This window comes from Canis lupus, chromosome 17 (genome assembly GCF_003254725.2).
Source record: "Canis lupus dingo isolate Sandy chromosome 17, ASM325472v2, whole genome shotgun sequence".
Taxonomy (NCBI): Eukaryota; Metazoa; Chordata; class Mammalia; order Carnivora; family Canidae; genus Canis; species Canis lupus.
In genome coordinates, this window is record NC_064259.1 from 467,220 (window position 1) to 490,740 (window position 23,521).

At 61.4% G+C, this 23,521-nt stretch overlaps 1 protein-coding gene and 2 long non-coding RNA genes across 12 annotated transcripts; 1 reads left to right on the forward strand and 2 right to left on the reverse strand.

Moving 5' to 3' along the window:
* Positions 1-1,907: 1,907 nt before the first annotated feature.
* On the reverse strand, positions 1,908-9,759 carry LOC112664930 (uncharacterized). Of its 9 annotated transcripts, none has more exons than XR_003140141.2 (6): positions 9,038-9,759; positions 7,615-7,726; positions 7,079-7,421; positions 6,675-6,779; positions 6,332-6,487; positions 4,499-4,678 (listed from the first exon to the last, which is right to left on the reverse strand). It is a non-coding gene; the product is annotated as an uncharacterized LOC112664930 (long non-coding RNA). The 9 variants fall into 9 exon arrangements; XR_003140140.2 differs by having other exon boundaries at positions 6,332-6,501; XR_003140133.3 differs by adding an exon at positions 1,908-3,515 and having other exon boundaries at positions 4,587-4,678; positions 6,332-7,421.
* A 2,367-nt stretch (positions 9,760-12,126) lies between these two features.
* On the reverse strand, positions 12,127-18,049 carry TMEM18 (transmembrane protein 18). 2 transcript variants are annotated; one of them, XM_025454799.3, is made up of 5 exons: positions 17,883-18,049; positions 16,213-16,333; positions 14,788-14,842; positions 12,490-12,583; positions 12,127-12,405 (listed from the first exon to the last, which is right to left on the reverse strand). In XM_025454799.3, exons 1-5 carry the CDS (start codon positions 17,937-17,939, stop codon positions 12,316-12,318), a joined length of 417 nt encoding a protein of 138 aa, XP_025310584.1. In that variant the 5' UTR covers positions 17,940-18,049; the 3' UTR covers positions 12,127-12,315. The 2 variants fall into 2 exon arrangements, with proteins under 2 accessions (XP_025310584.1, XP_025310583.1); XM_025454798.3 differs by lacking the exon at positions 17,883-18,049 and adding an exon at positions 17,278-17,541.
* Positions 18,050-18,061: 12 nt separating this feature from the next.
* Positions 18,062-19,516, forward strand: LOC112664929 (uncharacterized). Its single transcript, XR_003140131.3, has 2 exons — positions 18,062-18,562; positions 19,365-19,516. It is a non-coding gene; the product is annotated as an uncharacterized LOC112664929 (long non-coding RNA).
* Positions 19,517-23,521: the final 4,005 nt, after the last annotated feature.

The window sequence follows — 23,521 nt, forward strand, 5'->3', positions numbered from 1 at the left end:
GTCTACCGAAAGCTGGAGACTTGAACAAACGGCTTTCCCGATTCAAGGAGGCCTCGAGTGTGCGCCAGGCGCTGACCCAGCGCAGACCCACTGTGGGCACCGAGCCGACCCCCGCCCCCGTCTCCAGGGGACGCCTGGGCCCCGTGGAGGGATGCCCCGCAGCACCAGGACAGGGCGGGCAGTGAGGAGATGCTGCTCGGGGCACCACCGAGTCTCCTGGGGACACGGCCACAGCCCGGTGGCCCCTGCCTGGGTGCGGCCGTCCCCCTGCAGGGTGGGGTCCCCTCCGGTAGGGAAGGGGCTCCACGGGCTTCACGAAGGCTCCCGGTCGGGAGGCTCTGAGCCACCGGTGGTCCAGGCCTCATCAGGTGAGGGCGGGGAGACTGGGGTCCCCGCAGCTGAGGGCTCCTTCCTCGCTCCACGGCCGAGGCCCGCAGGTGCCAGCGTAGCCTGTCGCTCCCTCCGGCCGGACCGCAGACCCTGAGCTCGTGCGCCGTGTTTCGCAGAATAGGTAACGGATACAGGTGTTCGCACCAGGTATTCCCCGTGATTACCCGCAAAGTGCCCGACAGCTGTTGCTGCTCCCGAGTCGCTGGTGGGCGGCTGCGCCGCGTCAGGAGTGGCACCTGTCGGGAGGGCCCCCTTGGATCTCAGGCCGCGTGCGCCCCGTCGGTGGATTTCCCGGCTGCGGCTTAGAGATCCAGGCACGTTAGTGACTCGGTTGCAGCAGCCGGGGGCCTGGCGAGGCCATAGGAGCCGGCGTGTTGCCGCGTGTGGCCGAGGCCAGGCCGCAGGTGACGGCCGTGGGGAAGCGCAGCAGGTGCGGCGGGACCCGGACCCAGCTCAGCCCGTGTTCTCGGCGTCGCAAACACTCGCGGTGTTGGGGTCCAGGGTGAGCTCCCGGCTTGGATTATGGATCGTCCCCAGCGAGGAAGGCACCGCCGGGAGGCGGGGGCTGGGGTGGGAGCCCCTCGGTTCCTCAGCCCTTGGGGCAGACCCACAGGCAGATGGAGGGGGGCCACCTGCGCTGCCTGTGACCCTGTGACCCGGGGCCTCCCTCACGAGGAATTTACAGTCGCTGGGGCAATCTCACCTGCGATGAAGCCCATCACTAAACATATTTTTTTCTGTGAAGTTTTGTAATTATTTTTCTTTTAAGGAGCGAACAGGTGAGTAGACAAAGTGATTATCAGAAAACCTAACCAAGGGATCCAACCCGGAACCGCTCCGCGAGGGCAGCTGCAGGGGAGCAGGACGAGGAGGAGACTGAGGGTCCCGGGGGCCCCCGGTGAGGAGGGGCTGGGGCCGCAGGTGGGACATGTGCATCCAGCAGAGGTGCTCCTCAGTGGACAAGAGGAAGCGGAGCCAGGACGTGCGTGCGGGTGGCCGTGGCTGTGGGGTCGGTGATGAGGACAGAGCCAGGCTTCCCCAGGTGAGGTCCTCCCCAGGTGAGGCTCCCCCAGGTGAGGTCCTCCCCAGGTGAGGCTCCCCCAGGTGAGGCTCTCGCACGTGAGGTTTCCCCCAGGTGAGACTCCCCAAGGTGAGGCTCTTCCAGGTGAGGTCCCCCAGGTGAGGCTCCTCCAGGTGAGGGTCCCCCAGGTGAGGCTCCTCCAGGTGAGGTCCCCCAGGTGAGGTCCCCCCCAGGTGAGGCTCCCCCAGGTGAGGTGCCCCCAGGTGAGGCTCCCCCAGGTGAGGTTCCCCCCCCATCCCGCTGGCACTCAGCTCAGAATTTGGTAGATAGTAACCCCCACCTGTGTGTCCCTGCCATGCACGGAGCCCCTGGGCAGGCCCACCAGGCAGCTCGCTGGCCTGTTTCCCTGTTTCCCCTCCTCTCTCCCACCAATAGGTGACCCACTGGATATAGGAGCAAATGTTCATCAACAGTATAAACATAAACATTAGATGCATTTAAACTTTGTAATTTCTAAAATTATTATTATATATTAATAAAATTATTATTATTTTACGACTATTTTACTTCCGGTTAGAATACATCTTATTAATGAATAAAAAGCAGAGCACACTTGGAGCTGTGGTGATAAACCGGGACCCTTGTAGCTTGTGCCCCGAGGACAGAGGACGCCGTCAAGATGCCTGCACCCCAGCCCCTGGCCTCACCCCTTCCCTGCACCCCTCGGCTACCTGGCTTTACCCCTTCCCTGCACCCCCCAGCCCCTGGCCTCATCCCTGCCTGCACCCCCCGACCCCCTGGCTTCACCCCTTCCCTGCACGCCCTGGACCCGTGGCCTCCAGCCCTGCCTGCATCCAGAAACGAGTGACATCCTCAACCTGCCCTTCCCGTGTCCTTGGTTTCCGTAATTGTACAGGCGTGCGTGCACCATGTCACGTACTGCCCCAGCTCACGTGAGTTCAACTTTCTGTGAATCAACACACGTGCATCAAGTTTCTCTGTGACTTTTCTTCGCTCACACTTTGGTTCTGAGACGTTAAGGATGTTCAGGCTCAGAGCGAGTGGTGGTGTCCTGGGCGAAGGAGCGTCCCCGTGTCTCACTGGGGGACTCAGGCGTAGTGGGCAGGACGGGCTGACGGTGCTCCTCTGGGTCTCTCTGATTTCACAGCCTAATTGGCCGTGGACATCGTGTGCCGTCGTCCCCAGCGAGCCACCCCAGGAAGCACCTGTCCACGCTTGGCCTGATTCTGTACCGGTGGATGTGCGAGCCCTGTGTGTGCTCCCACCGGGACCGCGTGCTCCCCGCGCTCCCCATGCTCCTCGTGCATAGCCCGCTTCTCCCAACGCTGCCCATTCACGGTCTTCGAGGCATCTTTGAGAAAGAAAAATTCATAACATGAACGTAGTCACTGTTTTACATTTTCCCTTCGCTGTTAATAGGTTTTTTAAGGAAAAAAATAGATTTTTTAAGAATCTTGTCTAAGGATAAAGTTTCTTTCTCCACCGAGATCAGAACACTGTTCTGTGGTATTTTCCCTAGATCGTCGAGTGTTCTTGGCGTGCTGGAGAGGGGGTAGACCCATGGGGTGATAGTCGGCTGCGGGCGGATTTCTGCGTGGAGTCCTCACCCAGGATCTGCGCGGACTGTCCGTGCAGACCGGGCCTCAGGAGACACGACGGGGCTCACGCAGGGGCCTGCGTTGGCACGAGGGGGCGGGTGGACGCTGAACACATCGCGGAATCGTTGGTGTGCCTGTGGAGCCCGTCCTGCTGTGCACGCTGAGCACCTGGCAAGGGCCTGCCCCTAATTCTGTCCTCGGCTTGTAGCACGGCGTCCGCACGGTCGTGTCGACCACAATGGATTGCTGTTAGCCTCCTGCTGGAGTGCTCCCGAGGCTGCCCCGGCCTGACCATCCGATGGCCCAAAGGGCAGACGGCAGCAGGGGGGCGGACAGCGAGCGCGCAGGCACCACAACCCAACGCCGCCAGAAGCTTCCAGAACTTACAGACTGTCCTTTGAGGCCTGGGAACGGGCGAGCCTCCTACATAATAAACAAGGACCACAGAAGTCTTCTTAAAAGCAGAGGTGTTCTCAACAAAGAGTCTGAAACAAGAAAAGGAAAAATAATGTGCTAACGGAAAAAGCATTTCTTTTTTTTTTTTTTAAGATTTTATTTATTTATTCATGAGAGACACAGAGCGAGAGGCAGAGACCCAGGCAGAGGGAGGAGCAGGTTCCATGCGGGGAGCCCGACGCGGGACTCGATCCCAGGACCCCGGGGTCACGCCCTGGGCCCAAGGCAGACACTCCACCGCTGAGCTCCCCGGGGATCCCCTGAAAAGCATTATTTTCTGTTGAAAGCGCAGCCTGAGTCGCCACCTACAGCTTCCTCTGCGTGCAAGTCCTCGCCGCCAGCCTTCACCGTATCTTAGTGACCTTATTGTGACGACAACCAAACCAAATTTTGTTTTTTCAGGTTGAATCTTGGGCAAACTCCAGGATACGTTTCTCTAAGATCTCTGGTTGTGAATCACGTCACCGTCACCTCGGGGAACCATGAAGCTCCGGCGTCTGCAAGGCTCAGGGCTGGGCACGCGCGGCCCCGGAGAGCCGGCCTCATACACCACCTTCCGTTTCCTTCATTTGGTGGGACGGGAGTGGGAGCCTGTTGTCCAGGGCCTCCGTGTCGGGCCCACGTGGCCACGATTCAGCCACGTGTGACAAATGGACCCTACGGATCACGCGCCCTGTCCTGCACCGTCTCCCCTGCGTGACTGTCCTGCTTCCAACCCACCAGCAGAGACTCTATTTATTCCCTTCTCCTGGTTTATTCTACATCAGAAAATCTTCTGAGGGACCAGAAGGAAATAGCGGCATCCCCAGAACACCGGCTATACCTGATGCAAACCTGCACACGGACCTTAGAGGGGAAAGCTCCCCCTGCTCTAACGTGTGTAGAAGAAACGCGTGGGCTCGGGCGGGCGAGACAGGGCCATCCTGAGAGCACCCGCCTGCTCACCCGCCCGCCAACACCCCTCCTGACCCTGCCCACGCCTGGCCCCCCCCTCCCCTCCCCTCCCCTCCCCTTGTTTGCTTGACGCCACCCAGCAGCCCGAGTGGGGCCTCTTCTCAAGTCAAGTCTACATTTTCAGATTCTCGGTGCCTCGTCGTCACCTTTTCGCTCTGGGCCCCAGGCTGTGGTCAGAGGGGAGAAGAGGCGGGCAACCCAGGGGTCGGCTTCTCAGATGCAGTCGCGATAGGACCATCTGTGGAAGCGACAGAGACAGGCTGGAGTCCTCAGAACTGAAGCCTTCTCGCTGAGACGCTGTCGAGAGGTGAGAAGGCAGCACAGGCTGCGAGGGGCCAGCTGCAAAGCACACCTGAGGCAGGGCGGTCATCCAAAACACAAGAGTCTTCGGCAAGCAGAACACGCATGACCCAGCTTAAAACAGGGCAAAAGATCTGAGCACACAGGTAACCGGAGAAGGAGGAAGGGCAGCAAGAAGCACATGACGCGATGCTGCACGTCACACGGCTTCGAGCTAAAGCAACAATGCAATGCCGCTGCACACCTGGGCAACAGGACACCTGTGGGACCCAGGCCGCGTCGGGGGGGGGGGGGCAGGCTGGGCGCAGGAGGGGAGGCAGCTGGTGTGGCCGCGGTGGAGGACGGCTGGTGGCTTCCTGCAGCACGGGACACGCTCTCGTGCCCCAGCCTCGCAGCCCTCGGGGTCCACGGGGGGCCCAAGCCTATGGGCACTCGAGACCCGCACACGGAGGCTGGCGGCAGCTGTACCCCTAACTGGCCAGACTGGGAGCTGCAGGACGACCTTCAGGAGGTGACGGGGAAATACCCCATGGTGCACGCCCACCCCGGGTGACGTATAAATACTCTGTGCTCCACGCACACACCCGGGGATGGATAGATACTCTGTGCTCCAGGCAGACGATGGAATGTCATTCTGCCCTAAAAATAAATGAACTACAAGCCATGAAAGCCATGGAGGACCTAGGTGCTCATGACCGAGTGAACGACGCCAACGTGAAAAGGTCACACCCCTGATGGTTCCTACTATACAGTAATCTGGAAAAAGCAAAACTCCTAAAAACAGTGAAAACATCAGTAGTTGCTGGGAGTGGGGTGGGGCAAGGACGTCTGGAGCTCGGATAATATTTCGGGCAGGGAGAAGATATAAACGCAATACGCGTCTAACTGCGGCGCGGAATGAGGTGGTGGCCGTGTCGGGGGCCCGGGGGGAAGCGGACCGGGAGCCCGGATGCTGCTGCTGACCTTCCGCAGCTGCTGGCTCGGGGAGCACGTCCACACCAGACTCCCGGGGCCTGGGGCGCAGCGGGAAGCACTGCTTGTGTGTGCGCTGCTGTGTGTGGGTCTGTGGTGACGCGCCCCCGACAGAGCAGGAACGCGGGTGCGGGGGGCAGGGAGTCCGTGTGCCCAGGGGTCCCCACAGGCTGCTCGTCTGTCTCCGGAGCCGCGAGGCCCTCTGAGCTCAGACGTGGCGCGAGGGACCAAGATGCTCCCCGCAGCTTCCAACTTAAATTAATCATTAAAAGGCCCTCCTGAGAGGAAACTGCAGGGCCAGGGCCAGGCCTTTGATCCGCACGCCTCGGGGCCCCACACACCGGGCCGGTAATGAGCTCCCCGTGCACCGCAGCAGCAGACGGTACAGCCTCGTTATCCCCTCCACGTTCAATCGCCTTTACTTAAGCTTCATCTTTAAAAAGTGTTCCAGAAACTAGCAAATACATTATAATTAAATGTGTGCACTAATTCCAGTGGCGTCCAGGGTCTGGGCACGCGTGCCTCCCGGGGGTTCCCAGGCGCATGCACGGGACCCCGCTGTTCGTCTTCCTCTGGCGGCGCATGTCCTTGGTCAGCTTCTGGCAAACTGGAAACTAACCTGACAGCATAACCAGGACCCGGTGAGCTTGCGTCCCGACGGCAGGAGAGCAAAGCACGGTGCCCAGGGCTGCTGCCTTCCATCAGACGGCGGCCGGGTCCTCGCGCCAGGCTTCCAACGGCGCCTCCCTCAGCCTGCAGCGCCCTGTGCGGGTGTCTGTGAAGACATGCCTCCTCGCCGAGAACGAGGGTTCAGCAGCCCGGAGAGCCCGCAGTAAGCAAGCGCCCAGGTGAGCGGCCTCGGGGCCTGTGCCCTCCGTGCCCCCCGTGCGCCCTCCGGGCGCCAGCTACGGCTCTCAGGGCTCGGCCCAGCCTGTCTGCAGCCAGCCCCCCAGAAGCCCCACCTGCGCTCCACGGAAACTTGGCACTCCTCGCATCCTTCGCTCCTCACCGAGGCCTCGTTAGAGGGCTGTGCAGCCATTCACACGCACTTCTTTCTCGAGGGGAAACTGAGATTCAGGAAAAAACAGCGATTTGGCTGATGCGGCGTCTCTAACAAGTTCCAAGAGCTGGAAGTGCAAACCAACCCACCCCCTCCCAAGACGCCCTCCTCCAGGCCTCATTTCCCGTAAGACACTATTTCCGTCCGTGCCGGCTTGTGAGTGAGCCCCCGGGACCTGCATTTACACCCTGTCCGCTGTGCCGGAGCCGGGAGTGGACGCGCCCGCGGCGCGGGTCAGGGCTAGGGCCAACGCGGCCGTCTTCACCGGGGCCTCTGTCCTACGTGCTAACCGCTCTCAAAACACACCTTGTTTTCGCAGCACCTTTTTAGAGTCGCCAGGAGCGAGTGTCCCACAGTGCCCGCACCGGGGACCTCAGGCCAGGGACCGTGCGTGACCTGCTGCTGGCACGAAGCTGCCATGTGGGTGGGATGGGCCGTGGAAGGCCCAGGGCCTCGGCGCCTCTCCCGGGGGGCGGATGTGAGGCACCAACGCGAACCTCTGCTGCCCTGAGCGCCACAGCTACTCTGCTCGGTGGAGGGTCCAATGCTGCTTGGCACCCCAACAGCCGGACGAACACGCACCCCCTTCCTCCCACGGCACCAGAGCCGACGGCAGCTGCGAGGCGAGTGACTCAGGCCGAAGGTCAGGCTGAAAAAAGACAAACCTCATAGGTGCCCTCAAATGGATTTCAAAAATGTAAACATAATAGGATAATATCATACAGCAAGAGGGTCCTCAGAGATCCTGGGGGTAGACTTTTACATGAAAAGGAAATGGTTTGAATTTACTTTTTTTTTTTTTTTTGTTAACCATCACCAGTTTCACCATAAAATGCACGTACCTTCACCTGCAGTGACAGCTTGGCTCCTGTCACTCTGGTTCCACTAACTCCTCACAGGACAGAACATGAAGAGTAAGGAGCTGCTCCCAGGAACCTTCGTGGTGGTGCAAGTCTGGGTAAGAAAACGAAACAAACCACGGAGGCATTTAACATCGGCCAAAACCTACGTAAAATAAGCACCGGCCATGAAGTGACCTCGTCGTCACTGGGTGTCACCCTCCTGCCGGGACGCACGCGATGGCGGCAGACTCGCTTGGTGGGCTGCGGCGTCGCAGACCCTGCGCCCTCCGAGGCGGGGGCAGAAATACAGAAAACACAGGGATTTCCCAGAGTTCTAAACTCTTTTGACAACGGCCGAAATCCAACCCCAAACTAGAAAGACAGCTTTGCCTTACATGTGTTATTGACGTTAATACATAAAACCAGCACCACGTATTTTAAGGGGCAATATTGCGGAAGAATCAAGTGCATGGGTAAGTTACTCCCAAAACACACAAACTGTCAATAGTCGCTTGAAGACCATCAGCCTCACTGGTCATCAACGGAATGGAAATTAAAACAAGGAGCTAACATCTGTGCTTGTTCACCAGCGGGGTAGGTTTGTAACGCCGCCGCCGAGAGTGCACGGGGCCGGGGAAACGGGGGCCAAGATGCTGCTTTCGGCATCCTGAGCCGGATTCGCGGTTTGTATCAACGGTCCTAAAGCGTCCGCCCGTATTTCGCTTCGTCTCCCTTGCAGGATTCGTTCCACGTCAATAACTAACGTGCAAACATCTGCCTCTGAAGCCACACATCAGTGTGTCGCTCATGTCAGGAAAACACGTAGAGAAACTCTGAATCTCCAGGACCAGGAGGTCCTTGAGCAAATGGAGTTTACGTGGTTTGGCTACTACGTCGCCACTGAAAATGGTGCCACGTATTGGAACGTGACTGTGCTCAAAGGGCTCAAGAAATGCTTTATAAGGAATGGACCGGGCAGCCGGGGGGCTCAGCAGCTTGGTGCCGCCTTCAGCCCAGGACATGATCCCGGGGTCCCGGGATCGAGTCCCGCGTCGGGCTCCCTGCATGGAGCTTGCTCCTCCCTCTGCCTGTGTCTCTGCCTCTCTCTGTCTCTCATAAATAAATAAAATCTTAAAAAAAAAAAAAAGAAATGGACTTTCAGGAAAGACGTGGGGGCAGCAAATGGACATTGGACAATTTCCTTCCACGGCGAAAACACCGGCGATTATGTACAAGCCAAGCGGACACGGCCGGCGGGAGCCCCCACAGCCCACATTCAGGACCATGTGCAAACCACTGGCGGTGGCGAGCAGACCCCGGCCCAGGAGGACGCACTCGGGCCCCAGGGGCGGACAAAGTCCACGCAGACCACAGCCAGACCCAAACATGGGGACAGGGAGAGGAAACAGTAAAACAGACGTACCAGGGTCAGCCTGCTGCCCGCAGGTGGACACAGCAAGTCCCCCGCTGTGTCTGCAAATGACCCGCCCACAGGCTCACCATGGAACCGGAGCCCCGAACGCCATCACCAGGCCCTTCTGAACCAGGTCTGGAGGCTGAGGACACGGGAAGGAAGATCAGCACAAACGGGAGCCACGACCCTAGACAAGAAGGCACCACCCCGGGCAGTGTCAACAGTCAGGGCTCATGGGTCCTCGGGGCTCACAGGTCCTCGTGTGCGTGGGATCGCGCTAGCTCGAGCCCCGAGGATGCACCAGGCAGGGAGACGACGAGGAGGCCGGATGCAGGGGGCTGCGCCCAGGTCTCCGTGGCAATGCTGAAGCACAGGGTGGGCAGAGGCAGTGCAGGGAGGGCGCAGGTCCTTGGGGCCCGCTGGCTCGCAGCTTGGCCGGCCCGCGGCAGTTGGGAGCTGCTCCCCGGCACCCGGTCCCCGCAGCGTGCACCCAGGCCACCAGCCTGGACCTGGCAGTGGAGCACTGAGCTTCCCAAGGACGCCGCAGAGAGCAGAGCAGGCATGTCCCCAGGGTGGAACGTGGCCCACCCAAGAGCCAGCGGGAGGCAGCCCGACGCATCACAAGGGAATCCGAGCATCGGGGCCTCTGGGCCTCACGGCCATCAGGCCCCAGCCGTGCCACCGGAGGACGCAGGGAAGGGCTCCTGCATCCCACCCGAGCACCCCACGGCTCACCCCCCAGCCCTCTCCCCTGCAGCCCACCCTGCACCCACATCCCTGCAGCCCATCACCCTGAGGCCCACCGTGCAGCCCACCCCCCAGCCCTCCCCTCGGCCCTCCCTGCGGCCGTCCCCTTGGCCCTCCCTGTGGCCCACCACCCTCCCCCCGCCCCCCGCAGCCCTCCCTGCAGCCTGGGTGAGCAGCCCGTTGAGCATCCAGCTCAGGTCATGGTCTCAGGATCGTGAGATCAAGCCCCACGTCAGGTGGGGAACCTGCTTGGGATTCTAATAAATAAATCTTTAAAAAGGCCATTTGTCCTTCCTGTTTTGACGATTAGTAAGGCTTCTCATCCTCTCGACACAGAGTGGTGCAGGATGCAGTGAAAACGTGTTCTCTAAAACGGGGTAAAAGAAGGGTGTTTGGAACAGGAGGTCCTTCCCCCAACGGGTCACCTGGGTCACCACAGCTCCCTGTTTAAGTGTCACCTGCACTGAAATTCCTTATTCTGAATCCCTACTCAATAAATATTCCAAGTTAAAACTTTTTGACTGTGACTTTTTGGGACGGGTGAGCCCGTGTAGCACGTCCTTGCCGCGGTCACCGTCAGCCCACGTGGTTGCCGTGCTGCTCATGCTCCACGCGGACCGTCTGACTTTCTGGGTTTGTGGCGCTCGGTGCCAGGGGCTGGATGCGGAGCCATGTCCTGGGAGCCCCTGCTTCCTGCACAGAAAGGTCAAAGCAAACATTTCAGGAGAAAAAGCCATATATTATTAAATATATATTTTATTTCCAACAATCAAGAAACCAAAGGTGTCAGATTTGGAATACGCAAAACATATTCTTATCACAAATCTCTTCTCGTCTTTGTTCGTGAACGTGTCCTTGAACGCCTGCTTCAAGCGAGAGCGAGGGGGACCCGTCATGGCACACAGGCCTCAACCCCGCGGCGCCTGGCCAGCTGACACGCGGGACCTTCCTGGGCACGGAAGACCTGTGCTAACGCCACAATTCAAGCCACCAAGTAGGCACGTACTAGACAGTCAAAAAAAGAATTTTTCCGTGTGAAGACAAAGTACAAGTGTCCCCTCAACATCCCACGCACACGCGGAGGCCGCAGAGGCCGCGCTCACGGAGCTGCCACACGGGGGAGCTCACACCCGGACGCGGGCCACGGAGCATGTCCTGGCCCTCCCTCTGCCCGCCTGCCAGGCCGCGGGAGCCCAGGGCCCATGGGCACCATCCACGCCCCACAGACTGGAAACCCGGCCCAATGCAGGACGCTGCTTCCGTGTCATTTTTACATTCGACACAAAAATAAGACGTCAGGCAGGAACCGGCACGGGTCAGGGTAAAGCGCGTGCAGGATCCACCTGGAAGGTCCCCTGGGCTCAGGGGAGCGCGGTCAGAACTCCGGAGGCAGTTCCTCGGCTTATACCCGACGGTCCATGGAAACATCACCTGCATCTCGAGACCGAACTGCAACGTCTTCCAGAGCGCTGCCTGCAGGTGCTTCATATCGTTGGTTTATTTGAAATCTGAAGAATAGGTTTCACTTAGAGGAGAAAAATCTTTGACATTTAGACGGTTGTTCACAAATGGCTGTCGTCAAACCCCCCGAGCACGGCAGCTGCTGTTCGGGACAGTGCGCTTCCAGCCCCTGGGATCTACTCCCGGGACCCCAGCGGGTCCCACACTGGGCGGGAGCCTGGAAGTGGACGCCTCGGAGTCGCAGCAGATCCGCGTGGAAGGGACGTAACCTGGCTACTGGGTAGAAGGATCTACCTGTTGCAACAGCCGAGCTGTCGCTGGCACTTGCACGCGTCGCTGCTCATCCTCACTCGCTCCACAGGCCACCACCCGCTCTCCAGGGAACCCTGACCTCGAGGCCTTCCTACCGTAGCGCCTGCAACTGCTGCGAGGGCCCGAGGGAGCCATGACCTTCCCGTCCCAGGGCGGGCGGCAGGACGCTCACGGAAGCCTCGCCTCCTGGGCCTGGGTTCCCTGCGCTCAGAAGCGCGCGCGTCCTCAGGACCCGACTCCCGGCATCTCGAGTAGGGTCCTCTAGCCCGGGCTTCCCTGTTGCAGCTCGGCGCAGGTTCTGGGCCACGTCACCCCAGCGCGGGGGCTGCCCGGCACGCCCTGGGCTCCAGCCCCCAGGACGGCCCAGAACGTCACCGACTTTGCCATGTACCATGTGCAGGCCACGCGGGTGACGGTGCCTATGCACGACAGTGCGGCTCGTCACCTGTTGAAGGTTTTACACTGCAGACGCTTCATAGTTACTCCGCTCACACAAAGGGCACGAACAACGAGGGACTCCGGAAGCGCTCCGCAGACACCACGGGTTCATACATTTGGAAAGTCCCAACAGACCCAGGTTCGAGAGACACCCACATGGACGTCAGCATTTATTTTCAGGATGATTTCCGCGTGTGCTGGGTGAGACGGCGCCACGATGAGGGGCGGGGGTGGGCCTGACGAGGTGGCCCCAGGACGCACACGCGAGCCCTCCAAGGACAATGCCAAGGAGAGAGGCCCCTAGGAACACCCACACCCGCGTCCCAGCGTCACTCTTCTTTCCTTTTCCTTTCTCTTCTCTTCTCCTGCAGGGTTTTCAGGTCAGTCATCACGTTCAAAGTCTTGCGGACCCACAGAATCTGAAAACAATCATTTTGAGACGTCTTTAGAAGCAGCAAACACACAGAATGGAGCTAGAGGCTGGAAGGCTATAAAACACGTACCACGATGATCATGGCGTTGAGCAGCAGCGGTGCTGAAAACACGATAGAGATGAACATTCCCCGCGAATCAAAATACTGGTATTTTGAAAATAACCTGTTCCAGGAAAAAATGAAAAATTACTTGGCATGAGAACCGGTGTCGGTAGGACACCCCGCGACATGTGGCTCCTGGAGCACTCCTGCCTGCCTCCAAACGACCCGCCCACGGCTCCCCCTGGCTCTGCGCTGCTGCCCCACGACCCCCTCGGGACACGGGCCGGCAGCCCTGCGGGGAACAGGGCAGGATGCCGGGGGGACCGGGAGCACCGCAACCAACCCAAGGGCATGCTGGGCAAGGGACACACTTGCGCGCCGTGGGTAACGGCAAACTGACCCCCAGAATGCTCTACTCCCGTCACAGCTCTGCAGGCTCCTGCGGGCCACCAGGCAGGACCAGGCCGAGCCGGGCACAGGGCGGGCACCCCGCCTGCGGAACACTCGCCCACACGGCGTTTTCACACCCAGGAGGCTCAGGGCACCGGGGAATTCAACCCGCCACAGGCAGGCCCAGCTGCACCCAGGGTCCCCCTGCGGCCACACGGTAACACGCAGAACCGTCACTCAGGAAGGGACGGCGGCAGAGGGGCCAGGCATCAGGGAAGGGCCGGATCATGACGGTCAGGGCACACGTGTCGGGATCGACCGGAGAGAAAGGAAGCAGGGAGGGCGTGGACTTGGGCATGGACTCGGGCATGGACTGCACAAAGGCCCCTGCACTCCGTGAGTGCGTGAAAGGGGCTGCCCGGGCTCAGGACATGGCTCACGGTGGCCCGCACGTGGAGAGACTGCTGTGGCCACGCTGAGCCACTCGCCACTGGCAGAGCACGAGGAGGGCACCGCTCGGGAGGTGGCTGCTGTTGCGGGTGCGAGGGCAAACCCCGGCGGGATGGAGAAAGCCTTGCTCGTGCTGTGTCAAAGGCCACAACCTCCCGAGGAACCTCAGGGTGGCGAGTGAGGCCCACGGTCCAAGTGGTCAAAGCTGCCGCAAGCACAGACACGGGGCACAGCGCCATGGGGACAGCCCCGCCCGGGGTGACTCCGGATGTGCATCACCATCCTAGCGGCTGGCCCGGCGGTGGCGCACAGGGAAGGCTGGTGCCCCCGCTCACGGAGGATACTGCGGAGGGCTGGGGGGTGGGGTGGCCCTGAGAAGGGCGGAGACTGGCAGGTGGGGTCCTGGGAACCCACGAGCCGGTGGTTTTAGGATGGAAAGAGATGGGGGTCGGTACCACCACGAGGTGGTACCTTGCCGACTCGTGGGCTGAGGACAGGGGTTCAGGGGGGACTGTCGGGCTGTGGGGTGGGAGGTGCTGGGCCACAGGCAGCCCCGAAAGTGCAGGGCAGGGTGGTGGGTGGCAGGGGAGGAAGTGTTCGTCCATCTGGCTTCTACGGGTCCCCAGTACCCGCGGGGGCAGGAGGTGGGCGGGGGGTGGACAGAGCAGGTGCTCCAGCTGGTCGGGACATGCACAGCATCGCGCGCAGCGTGCCACAACCTCCTGGACCGGCCAGACGTCTAGGCGTCACCTGCTTCCTGTTCAGTCCAGAACTAGTCTTTCTTTTTTCTTTATGTTTAAGAGCGTTAAACATTTCAGGGCTTAGAAACGCCAAAACCCTTTCCAGCTCACAGGCCACATAAAAGCCGTTGTGGCCCAGATAGGGTCTGTGGACCTCGGTTTGAAAACCGCGTGTAGACGCAGTGGGAGGGTCGCGGGTGAAGCCCTCCTGGTGGGCACAGCATGTCCTGCGCGGGTGCAGCCGTAGGCACAGGCCTGACTCTCCACAGGATGCACCGAGAGCTGAACACAGGGGCGAAGGACAGAGGGCGGGGATGCGGGCGCCCGCGGTGACCTGCTGCAGGTCCTGGGCTGCCCCCACCTCAGGAGGGTGGCCAGGGGTTTCCGAGGCCTCGAGAGGACGTGGGGTCTCACGGGCACCCCCGCCGCCCTGCCCACATGCACTCCCAGCTCTCTCCAAGGTCCTGCCTTCTTTATTCTGCAGCTAGAGCCACTGTACAGAGGCCCCGGGAACCCTGTCCCACAGCCACGAACTGTGTGAGCCCATCTGCAAACCCCGGAACAGCTGACAAGCCAGCCCTCGAACCTACACCTATCAGTGCAGAGGCCCTCGGTGTCCCTGGGGCTCAGGCAGCCTGGCTTCCCGCACTTCTCTGACCCCGGTGCTTTGCACGCTGTGCCCATTGCACATGCCCCCCCGCAGTGCAGTCCCTCACCACAGTCACAACGGGGGGGAGGGGCCTACCTCCAGTTCATCGCCGCTATTTCGTTGATATATTCAGCACAATAAACTAAAATCACTAGAAAAGAGAGAAACTACGCATCAGGATTGGGGTGACCAAAGCTGACATTACAGAAGCACACGTTCTTACTGCGATGATACATTTAACGTAAATATAAAAGTAAGAATTCGATGAGAAAACTAACTTCTACAGAAAGCATGAGGTCAAAATTGTAAGATTTTAAAATTATGGACCCCAACCATTTAACAGAAGAAAACCGAGAAAGGTCAAGACCCGTTAAAGCTTCAGTGGTCTGAGTCCAAAGCTGCGGAGCAGGTGCAGAGGGCGGCATCCACGTCCTGTGCCCGAACACCCAGGGCTCACGCATGTGCAACTCTGCCTGCGCCCCTACCTGACCCATCAGGGCTCCCTTGTCGGAGACGCTGGCAGCAGGATGCCCAGAGCTCCAAGCAACCTGTTCCTGCCCGCACGGCCTCCCAGGGCCATGCTCCTGGGCTCCTGAGCCCTGCCCAGCGGGACAGCGGCCACGGCACAACCCGTGATGCTCCCGAGCCTCCCCGGCAGGGCCTTCCTGAGCCCGGCAGGCGGCCCCACAGCCTGCTGCTAACACACCAGCACAGGGCAACCTGCTTTCAACACCGATGCTTTCATTCCTCGGTAAGTTACAACGTGTGAGCCTTGCTGCCCTTGACCCAAATCACAGAACAGATCACACCGGGTTTGCAATCTCCACTCCTGCCTCCATGAACAGACCCAACGGGGCCCATGAGGAAAGCCCAAGAGCCAGGTGAGGGGAGGCAGGCAGGACTCAGAAGGCATGGGGGGGAGGACGGCACCATCTCTGCCAGGCGCTGCGCCTCCAACGCCACCCCGAGTCTCCGCCGTGCCACCCAGGCGCTAAGGGACCCGGGGGGTTAAGGAACCTCTCTGCTTCATCTGCAAAAGTGTAGCAAGAGATGCTGCACCGATTAAAGTTAATTTTGTGCTGGTTTGACAGTGAAATGACCAGTGTGTGTGCACATGGAGAACAGTGTCTATTTATTACTGTGAGTGGGCAAAGCACCCCGTCCTCTCCCTAGACAGTAACAGACCCACAGAGTTCTGAAGTTTGCAGGCTGTTTCTAGCCCTTCAGCTGCTCCGATCAGGCCATCGTGCTGCTCGAGGGGCCTGCCTCTGGGCCGTGCACGGATCATGCTCGCGGCCCACCTCAGCTACCTCTAGCAATGTGGACAGGGCGCCTCACAATACCTGGGGTGCTCTTCCTTCACTGCACTCATCGCAGTTGATGGCAATGCAGGGAGACTGGAAACGACTTCATCAGCGCTGACAGGGGAGGTGCACACCTGCCGACAGCCCTCAGGTGTCCCACCCGCACCTGGCCATATCACACAGCAATCGGCGTTGCGCAGCTGTTTGTCGTACTCACCTAAGCACAGGAAATGCCCGACCTGCAGCTTGTACCTCTGGGACGAGAGACATGTGAGCAGCAGGCACAGCACGTGGAAGACCGCCAGCCCCAGGAGCCACGGTTCCGTCCAGTCCGTCTGCTACAAGACACATGTCATCTCATCGTCAGCTCAGGTGGGGCTCCGGGTCTGTGGGTCAGGGAGGGCAGTGGTCCCTCGCTACTGGGCGTTCCCTGGGCTAAGGGGTCCAGAGCCCTCCCCACAGGCTTCGTAGGCACGGGGGCCGGAGAAGGGAAGGGCAGGATGCAGCAGGAACCCTCTGCCCTGGCTCTAAAGAGGAACACCGCCGGTGTGATGCCTGTGCCTGTGGACCTGCCCCGTCAACGTAGGGAACAGAATGGTGTTTCTAAGGATCATCCTGTGACTTGAGGAGGACATTAAGTGACTTGGTCAGGAGATGCACTTGGTGACTCCAAGGCTTACCAAGAACTACCTTGAATCTTTTACACAAGTACTTAAGGCCTTGGGAAATCCGAGGCATCCCAGTCTACCAGATTTTCTTTTCTCCAAACTTTCTGTGAGCCTTCCAAATAGCACCAAGATGCCGGGTCTCCTCAACTCTGTGGGGCATGTCCATACCCCCAGATGCCCACCTACCCTCCACGTGCTGATTCACCCTCTAGATGCCCAAATCCCCCCGTGTCCAGATCCCCCCCCCCGGTGTCCAGATCCCCCCCAGGTACTCGGATTTCCCCCCACAGGTGCCCAGCTCCCCCCCCACAGGTGCCCAGCTCCCCCCACAGGTGCTCAGATTCCTCCACAGGTGCCCAGATCCCCCCAGGTGCCCAGCTCCCCCCCAGGTGCCCAGATCCCCCCACAGGTGCCCAGATTCGTCCCTAGGTGTTCAGACCCCCCCCCCCCGGTGCCCAGATCCCCCCCACAGATGCCCAGATCCCCGCCCGGTGCCCAGATCCCCCCACAGGTGCCCAGGTCCCCCCCCAGGTGTTCAGATCCCCCCAGGTGCCCAGCTCCCCCCCCACGTGCTCAGAGCCCCCCCAATCTCAGACGTCCTGATGCAGGCTCACACCCAAGGTCTGCCCTTCCCAGGCCGGCCCTGCCTCCGCGTCCCGCAGAGCCCTGGGGACTCTCGGAGGGCCCCCGCCGCTCCCGCGCGCCTCCGCAGGGCCAACTGGCCACGGCTCCCTGCCCCACCAGGTGCGGAGGGCACCCGCGGGACAGGCGGAGCACGGGGCGTGCAGGACCCCGCCAGGGCCGCTCCGGAGCTCACGCCGCCCCGCCCAGCAACTCCACCGCGGGGCTGTCCACACCGCCGCCAGCATCCCGGGGACCCGCCCACCGCGCGCAAACCCCGCCCCGGGGCCCCCCTAGGGACGCCCCGCCCACCCCGCCCCACCAAGCCCCGCCCACCGCGCAAGCCCCGCCCCCAGACGCCCCGCCCACCGCGCAAGCCCCGCCCCTAGACGCCCCGCCCACCAAGCCCCTCCACGGCACATAAGCCCCGCCCCTGGGCGCCCGCCCACCGCGCGCAAGCCCCGCCCCGGGAGCCCCGCCCGCCGAGCCCCGCCCCCACGCGCCGTCCGGTGCGGTTGGCGCCCACGCGGAAGCGGGCAAACCCTGAGCGGCCCCAGCTGTCACCGCCCGAGGCGCCGTCAGGAAGGCGGCGAGTTACCGTGAGCACGGCAGGAATGCTGACGGGGAAGGAGCTGACGGAGAAGGCGGACGGCATCGTTCCGGAAAGGCCCACCCTCACCCCCTCCGCCTCGCTGTCCCCGCCCAGACCGCTCGCACGGGGAACGCCTCCGGCGTCGCCTCTCGCGGCATTTCCACTTGTCGCGAAACTTGCGCGGATCCAGCCATCTCGCGATATCCGCTTGTGGGGGACCGGAGTCACGTCTCGCGGTATCCCACGGCTTTAGAAGGCGTCTGGGGCTGGAACCGGAAGTAGGTCCCGGATGGGCTCCCTCCCGGCGGGACAGGGGAGCGCGTCGGTGTCCGCGGTTCCGCGTCCTGCCTGCACCCCGGGGGGACGGAGGGCACAGGGACCGTGACCGCGCCCGGGGGACCGCGGGGGCAGTGACGTCACCCCGGGGGACCGAGGGCGACGGTGATTGTGTCCGTGCTCCTGGGGGTTACCAGGTGACTCTGCACACTGCTGGACCCAGAGGGATCGGGGGAGACGGTGTCCCGGCTCCTGGGGCCACACAGGGCCTGGGAGGGACCCCCTTTTGGTGGCACATGCCCTGTGGGTGGGTGCACGTCACCTGGCTGTGGTCGCTGCACACCTGGGCCGTCGGAGTGCTGCCCGGGGAGCACAGGTGCGGTGCGGAAGGCCCTGCCCCGGGGCTTCAGGTGAGGGCAGGCTGGGGGGACGGCGGGGGGCAGGGGGGCAGGCCCCCAGGGTGCTACCCTGGCCTAGAGGTGTGGGCTCGGGGTGCCTGGTCCAGGGCGTGGGAGCCGGGCCCTCGGGTCGAGTCAGGGCCCAGGGTTCCAGGAGCAGGCGAGGGTGGGTGAGCGTGGCCACCTGTAGACTCACCGGCCGGGGTCCCAGGCGGAGTCTCGGCAGGACCCGGCGGAGGAGGGGCCCCCAGGGTGGAGGGACGGCGTCTCGGCAGGTGGGGTTCCTGAACTACAGGATCAAACCCCAAGTCAACCCCAAGGTCCGTGCCCTGGTGGACCAGCCTGTGGGGCTGCCCCAGGAGTGGGGTCCCGGCCCCCTCCGCTGCCCCCCACCCCCGCCTCGCGGGGACCTCCAGAAACCCCATGGTGGCCCGGTCCGCCTGCTGCACACCTCCCGCCTCCTTCCCGGGGCCTCCCCTGCCCCCCCGCCGCCCCATGCCACGTCCCTTCCCTTCAGTGTGCACGTGTCCCCCACGTCCTAACTGAGGCCCGGGCTCCCATGTGTCCAGCGTCCCCTGCACCGGGGCCCCCCGGAGGTGGGACGTGTCACGCGTGTTGGGCCCAGGGCCGCTCTCCTGTCCGGCCCGTGTCCCCAGGCGGACGGGGGTCGGGGAGCCCGTGTGGACGGGTCCAGTCGCCGTCTCACGGGCGGCAGCAGGTGGCAGCACGCGCCCGGCCTCGGGACTGTTGGCAACAGTGTTCCGTGTTCGCGGCTGTCGCACTGGCGGGTTTTACGGGCGTCCTTTAATTTTAGATGGAGAAATGTTTTCTGAGCGTCATGGGATCGTTCAGACCCGTTATTTTTGACTTCGTGGATCGCCGTTGTGGAATGCCAGTCGTTTAAAAACATGCTTGTGAAAACTCTGTGATCATGGATAATAAAAGTTTATAGGTTAAATCCAAGAACTTTAATATCTTATCTTCACTTTGCATATTCTTTTTTTTTTTTTTTTTTGACAATTTACCTATTTGAGAGAGAGAGAGCAGCCCGGAGCAGGGGAGGGGCGGAGGGAGGGGCAGGCGCCCCCTGAGCGCGGGGCCCCATCTCGGGACTCGGACGTCCTGACCTGACCCGAACCAAGAGCCCGGCGCTGCACCCTGGAGCCCCCGGCGCCCCTCGACGCGACAGCTTCCGCCCTCCAGGAGGGTGTGCAGCTGGGCGCTCGCAGGACTGCAGACCATGGTTCACGGCTCAGGTCGCGTGTGGGCTTCAGCGGGTTTGCCCCCGTGCCTGGGCCTGGGCCTCCCGGGGCGCGAGCCCTGTGCCCACGTGTCCTACTCTCAGCCCCGCAAGTGCTCAGCAGCTGCCGGTGAAAGGAGCTGTCGAGGGAGCCCGAGGGGAGCACCCCTGGAGATCTTGGCCTCCCTTTCATCCGTAGACAAGCAGTTATGTCTTCTTTTGGGAAAATTGAGTCACTACCGACACGTTCGTGGAGGGCGTCCCCTCCGCTTCGTTCCCGAGCCGGGTGCTGGAGACCACAGAGTTCCTGGGAGCGCGGCTGGGAGGGTTGGAGGGGCTCGTGGTCCGCAAGGCCCCAGGGTTCCGCGGAGCTTCCTGGCTCCTGGTCACCCCGTAAGAGCAGCGTTTGCGTCTGGAGCTATCGCGCCTCTCGTTTTGATTGTGTCGTTGCCCCGAGGTGGGTCACACCCCGAAGCAAGGTTGAGAGCTGGGCCACGGCGTCATGCGTTCGGGTGTTCGCCGCGCTCTGGGAGAGCTCGGGCCCAGAGCACGCCCCAGTGATGTCCTGGGCACAGGGCCCGCAGGGCCGCGGACGTTGGGACGAATGTCCCTGCGGCGTGGCCTGAGGCCTCAGGTCGGGCTCTGTCCCCCGCCATCCTGTGTCACAGCCGTGGAGGCCCGTCCACACCGGGCTCTGGCACGAACTGGGCGCTTGGGAAACGTCCGTCCGGTTGTTGCACCCTGGCCGCCGCCTAGCATGGCCCGCCTCCCACCGGACGCTGGGCCACCGCCAGGCCGGAGGGGCTGACCCGGTGTGTCTGCGTGACGGGCCGGTGGACACCCAGGATCGCGGGAATAGGAACAGTGACCTGAGGGGTAGAGACGGAGTCGTGTCCATGCTTTGGAAAATTCGGCATTCAGTTAACTTAATTGGTCGTCCTGGAGACAGAGGTCATCAGACCCTGTTCCTGCGCCCAGTGAGGTGAGGAGGAGCTGGTGGTGCACCTGTCCCGGGCCGCAGGCCAGGAGGTGCCAGGGTTAGGGTGACACTGCTCGGGGCCCGTGCACCCCTGGGGAGAACGCCGCCTCTCATTTCTTGGCCGCGGAGTGTGACCGCGCGAAGGCCTGACGGCTGAGTGTGGGCTCCGTGGCCGCCGGCCCGGCCACCTCCGTCCCAGGCACCAACAGGCCTGCGAGTCAGGCGGCCGCCGCCCCCTGGGGGTGGGGTTCCTGGGAAAGGCCGTCCCGCCTGTGCTGGCAGATGCTGCGTGCGCTCGGGCCAGGGGACACCAGGTCCCGGCCACACGTGGGGCTGCAGCGAGGCTGACGCTGGCGTTTGACGCCGTCCGTGAGTGGGGCGGCTGTGGGATGCCACCTGTGGGATGGCTGGGGGGACGCGCGGGGCCAGCCATCCGCCTCGCCTCGCCGGCCCCACCGGCAGTTCCTTAGGGAGCCTCCTCCTTTCCCTCCAGAAGTGCTCAGTTGTACCATCTGTCTCTCGCGCGCTCTCTCGCTCTCGCCCTCCCCCTCCACCGCGATCGTGCAGAGCACACGCACAAGGCGCTGAGAAAATCAAGTGTGTCTCTGGCCCGGGAGCCGAGGCCGGACCTCCGGTGTCTGCTGCGGCAGAGAGAGTGCTCAGAGCCAGTTCGCCTACGTTATGCACGCGGTTGTATAAACTTTTCCTAAAGATGCAGCTGCCGCTGGGACCTGCACGTGCAGGCCGCAGTGCCCAGAGCCCCCGGGCCACAGCAAAATACAAGACGGCACGGAAAGATCCACCAAGTGAGTGAGGTAAATAAAGTATGACTTACGAGTGACCTCTTTTAGGAGAAATATTCCTGCAAACACTCGGAAGGGATAGGAAAAATAAAGAAAATAAAATAGACCTAACAAGGTTTTCGGAGTCTCCTGAGCACCTTAATTTCATTTTTTGCTTTTGCTTCTAGCCAGGCAGAGCCATTCTTAAAGTTGAGGCTTCTTAACATGTTTAAAATACGATGATACACGTAGACAATCCTACAGCTTTATGGAGCTTGCACACCACATCAGTTCACCCACCCGTGGATCTTTGCTCCCGCGCCCCCTGCAGCGGGCACGGGGCCCATTTGAAGCTTTCCCTTTGGAAACAAGGTCAACCCCGCTGGACCCGGACACGCCCTGTCGCCCGGCACACTGGCACCCGTGGTCCGTGCCCGAGCCCGTGCCAGCCTCTCCTGCAGCCGCCACTCGCAGAAACTGCGGGCCACAGCGTGAGACTGGAGGCCCCCCGGGAGCCTCGCAGATTCCCGGACGCGGGGTGGTCATTGAAGCTCTCTTCAATTATTGCTTAAAAGCACACAATCACCAAGAAACACCCCCAAAACAGTCTTCTTTTGCTCACGGCCCCCTCCGCACACTGCCCACTCGTGGTCCTGCGGCAGCGTGTCTGCGGCCCCTTCGCGGCCCCGGTGGTGCAAAAGCAAACATGCTAGGACTCGCGCTTCCTGTGACGGCAGCTTCCCTACGAAGCAGAGCAACGAACGGCGCGTTCAGACATGGGGTCGGTCACGGATTCAAGGGCCACCTGGAGACAAGTTCCTCTGTGTGACAGTCGAGGCTTCTGAGGCGGGCTCCCCGGGGCCTCGGGGGAGAGCCACGTGTTCCTCGTTCAGTCTGGTTACGTGTGGTTTCCCTGCAGGAGAAGTCTGCATCTTCACTTACGTCTGGAAGGCCAGGGCCTAGCACTGAGCAGCCGGCGCCCATTCTCTGTTCCCAGAGCTGGAGGAGTCTTGCCCCTCTTCTGCCCCGTTCTCGCTCCAGGATGCTCTCTCCACGCCGTCCCCAGGCACACTCCAGCCACACACCTGTAGAGACAACTGAAATGTGTTGGCTCCCCAGAGACTGGCAGGCTTTCCTAGTGGGCAGAGGCTGTGCACAAAAGTGCAAACGAGGCAGGAGAGGAGGACCTTCCAGCTGAGGGCAATGGGGCGTGTGTCTCGCATCAGGATGCAGCTGAGACTCCCGGCTCTGCGCACAGGGACCCGCCCGCCCCAGGCCGTCTCCTTCATCCCCTGCGTGTCGCTGAGGCCCTGCAGTCACGCAGGGAGCGTAACACAAAGCCTGACCTTTGCTTGGAGTGATCCGAGCTGGAGCAAAGGTCACAGCCGTCCACACCGCGGTCCGAGAAACAGCACGATAGGATGTGAAGTCAGAGAGCAGGGCTGCAGATTGAAGAACAGTCGACATTGATTCATTTCTTTAAGTGTACTATGTGAATTTGGGATTTTAAAAAGACCATATTTTTTTTAAGATTTATTTATTCATGAGAGACCCAGAGAGAGAGGCAGAGACGAAGGCAGAGGGAGAAGCAGGCTCCCCACAGGGAGCCCAATGTGGGACTCGATCCTAGGACCCCAGAGTCACACCCTGGGCTGAAGGCAGACGCTCAACTGCTGAGCCACCCGGGTGCCCCAGACTATGACATTTCTCATTTGCCTTTGATTTGGATATTTGTAATTTGAATTTCATTTCCATTACTTGTGTATTAAGATCTCCCTATTCAATATCCCTCGGTCATCTTAAAATCTTACAGTGAGGATTTGGTACTTTCTTTAGTGAAAGTCAAAAGCTACAGGCCAGCAGGACACCGGCTGTGAGCACAGAAGCGGCCGTCTCGCCGATGATGGGGGGCAGCAGGGAAGGGTGCGCGTCCGTGTCCCTCAGCGCGAGCCCAGACCCCGTGCCACGGG